The sequence below is a fragment of the Lycium barbarum genome, chromosome 8 (assembly GCF_019175385.1).
Source record: "Lycium barbarum isolate Lr01 chromosome 8, ASM1917538v2, whole genome shotgun sequence".
NCBI lineage: Eukaryota > Viridiplantae > Streptophyta > Magnoliopsida > Solanales > Solanaceae > Lycium > Lycium barbarum.
The window spans coordinates 7,808,451-7,810,631 of record NC_083344.1 but is presented as its reverse complement, the minus strand read 5'-3'; the positions used below and the strand labels follow the sequence as shown (position 1 = coordinate 7,810,631).

The following is a 2,181-nucleotide window of genomic DNA, read 5'->3' as shown; positions in this document are numbered from 1 at the left end:
ATGTTTTAATTTTAATTGTTGCTAGCAGTACTTTATAGGCACATTGATAAATATGAACTAAAGTATATTAGGTAGGCAAGAGTGAGTAAACTTTAGACATTTGTTTAGGATAATGACATTTTATAGGTACCAGTCTTGCAAAAGCAATATATTTCATGTATCGATTAACTGCAAATTTGATGATTTAGATGCACCTACCGCTTCTGTGCTTGACCTTTCCAGTCAGATCCCCATTGATGCCTTAGCTTTTCTCTAACATCCAGTGGGAAATCATACGTTACCCAAAACAAGAGATTGCATCTAATTCGCAACATCAGTAACCTACATAGGATTCAGAACATTAGTAACCAGCCTACCACTACTCAAAACAAGAGATTCAATCCAATTCGGAAGGCAGAAGTGACACTTCAAGTTACAAATATGTCATGAACAAAAACCATAAAAACTCACCTCAAGCACAACACAATAAAGCACCATAATAGCTTTTTCACCACATATAACCTGGAGTAGATCGGTCATACTCAGTAAGGGTAAACCATCACAACAAAAGAATTAATAGCTTCACAAGTTACAATACAATGCCATAATAAAGGCTAATAAACTAAGCAAAAGCTAACAAAGTAAGAAGTTTCCATTAACAAAGGCAACTTGAAGATTCCATATTACAAAAGCAAAAGCTTGGGAGCTTTTGAAGCAAAAACAAAGAAACTAAGTTAGACTACACAAGAACCATGGAGTTTTACAATTGTACTCTACGAGGTTTCATGTCTTGAAATGTCTTAATAATAGCATTATTAGAAACATTATCAGATACATCTTTTTCTAGATAAGGCACCAAACAACCGCTAAAAAAATCATCACTCATTTGACTCCGCAAGTCATTATTGATAAACTTTATTGCTGAAAAAGCTCTTTCAACGGATGCAGTGGCAACCGGCAGAACCAAAGCAAATTTTACTAAGCAAAATACAAGAGGATAATTTGAATGCTTCTTTGTCTGAACTAATTTTTTTGAAAGTTTATAAAGCCCTCTTAGATTGAAGAACCTTTCATCAACATCACGAACATCAATAACTTATATTATTGCAAGTTGATTCTCAAGAGGACCCATATTGAATTCATTAAAGTCATCAAGATATAATTTATCCATTTTCATTATTTTCTTGATGTCAAAACTTGAAAATAAGTCAATTGGATTCAAACAAGAAATTACATGAAGCAAATCAATCGTCGCTTCGCCAAAACGATCTTTAAGTTCTTGAAGTTGCCAACCAATAATATTGCAAAATACCTCAACACGATAATGATAAGAGACTTTATTGTCACCAAGTCTCCTTTGTGATCTTAAAGAGATAACATATGGCTCCTCAAAGTTAGGTACCAAAATGTCATGCTTGATACAAAACAAAGACACCCTAACAATAAGAGAATCTCATTCTTCATCCTTATACACTTGCAATCTTATTTTTGCTACTTCAACAAGTAGCATGGCATTTGCCAAATCTTGCTCCTTTTTTTGTAAGCATTTATTAAGCTCATTTGTTATTGCTAAAACATCACTCATCAAATGCAACATGAATGCAACCTCATATGTTCGACTAGCTTCGAGATATCCCATTGCCTTGGCTCTTTCATCCAATAATTGTGCATCAAGAACAAGTGATTCAAGAACATTAAGAATAGAGCCAAACATAAGAATAAAATTGTTGAAAGATTTAAAATGAGATCCCCAACGCGTATCGCAAGCTCTTGAAAGACCAAGTTCTTGATTCAAGCCCCTACCGGTTGTAAGCTCACCCAAATCTAATGCCTCTTGAATTCTTTCTTTTTGAGAATCTCGAAATTCATCCATACGCTTAAAAGAAGATCCCAATACATTCAAAATATTTGAAACCAATACAACAAGTTTTCCCACTTCAATACATTTTTTCGAGACCGCAACAAAAGTTAGTTGAAGTTGATGAGCACAACAATGAATGGAATGGGCCAATCTACTTTCTTTCCTAATCAACATTTTAAGGCCATTGATCTCACCTTGCATATTGCTTGCCCCATCGTAACATTGTCCACGCACATATGATAGACTTAAGGAATGTTAAGCAAGTAAATTAACAATTGCCCTCTTTAGAAATAAAGCACTAGTATCTTGAACATGAACAATGTCAAGAAGCCTCTCCATCA

General features: G+C 34.3%; 1 protein-coding gene across 1 annotated transcript; it reads right to left on the bottom strand.

The window, feature by feature from the left end:
- Window positions 1–300: 300 nt before the first annotated feature.
- LOC132607647 (uncharacterized) lies at window positions 301–1,852 on the bottom strand. Its single transcript, XM_060321740.1, has 5 exons — window positions 1,475–1,852; window positions 1,214–1,393; window positions 752–997; window positions 451–501; window positions 301–321 (listed from the first exon to the last, which is right to left on the bottom strand). Exons 1-5 carry the CDS (start codon window positions 1,850–1,852, stop codon window positions 301–303), a joined length of 876 nt encoding a protein of 291 aa, XP_060177723.1.
- Between the last annotated feature and the right edge of the window lie 329 nt (window positions 1,853–2,181).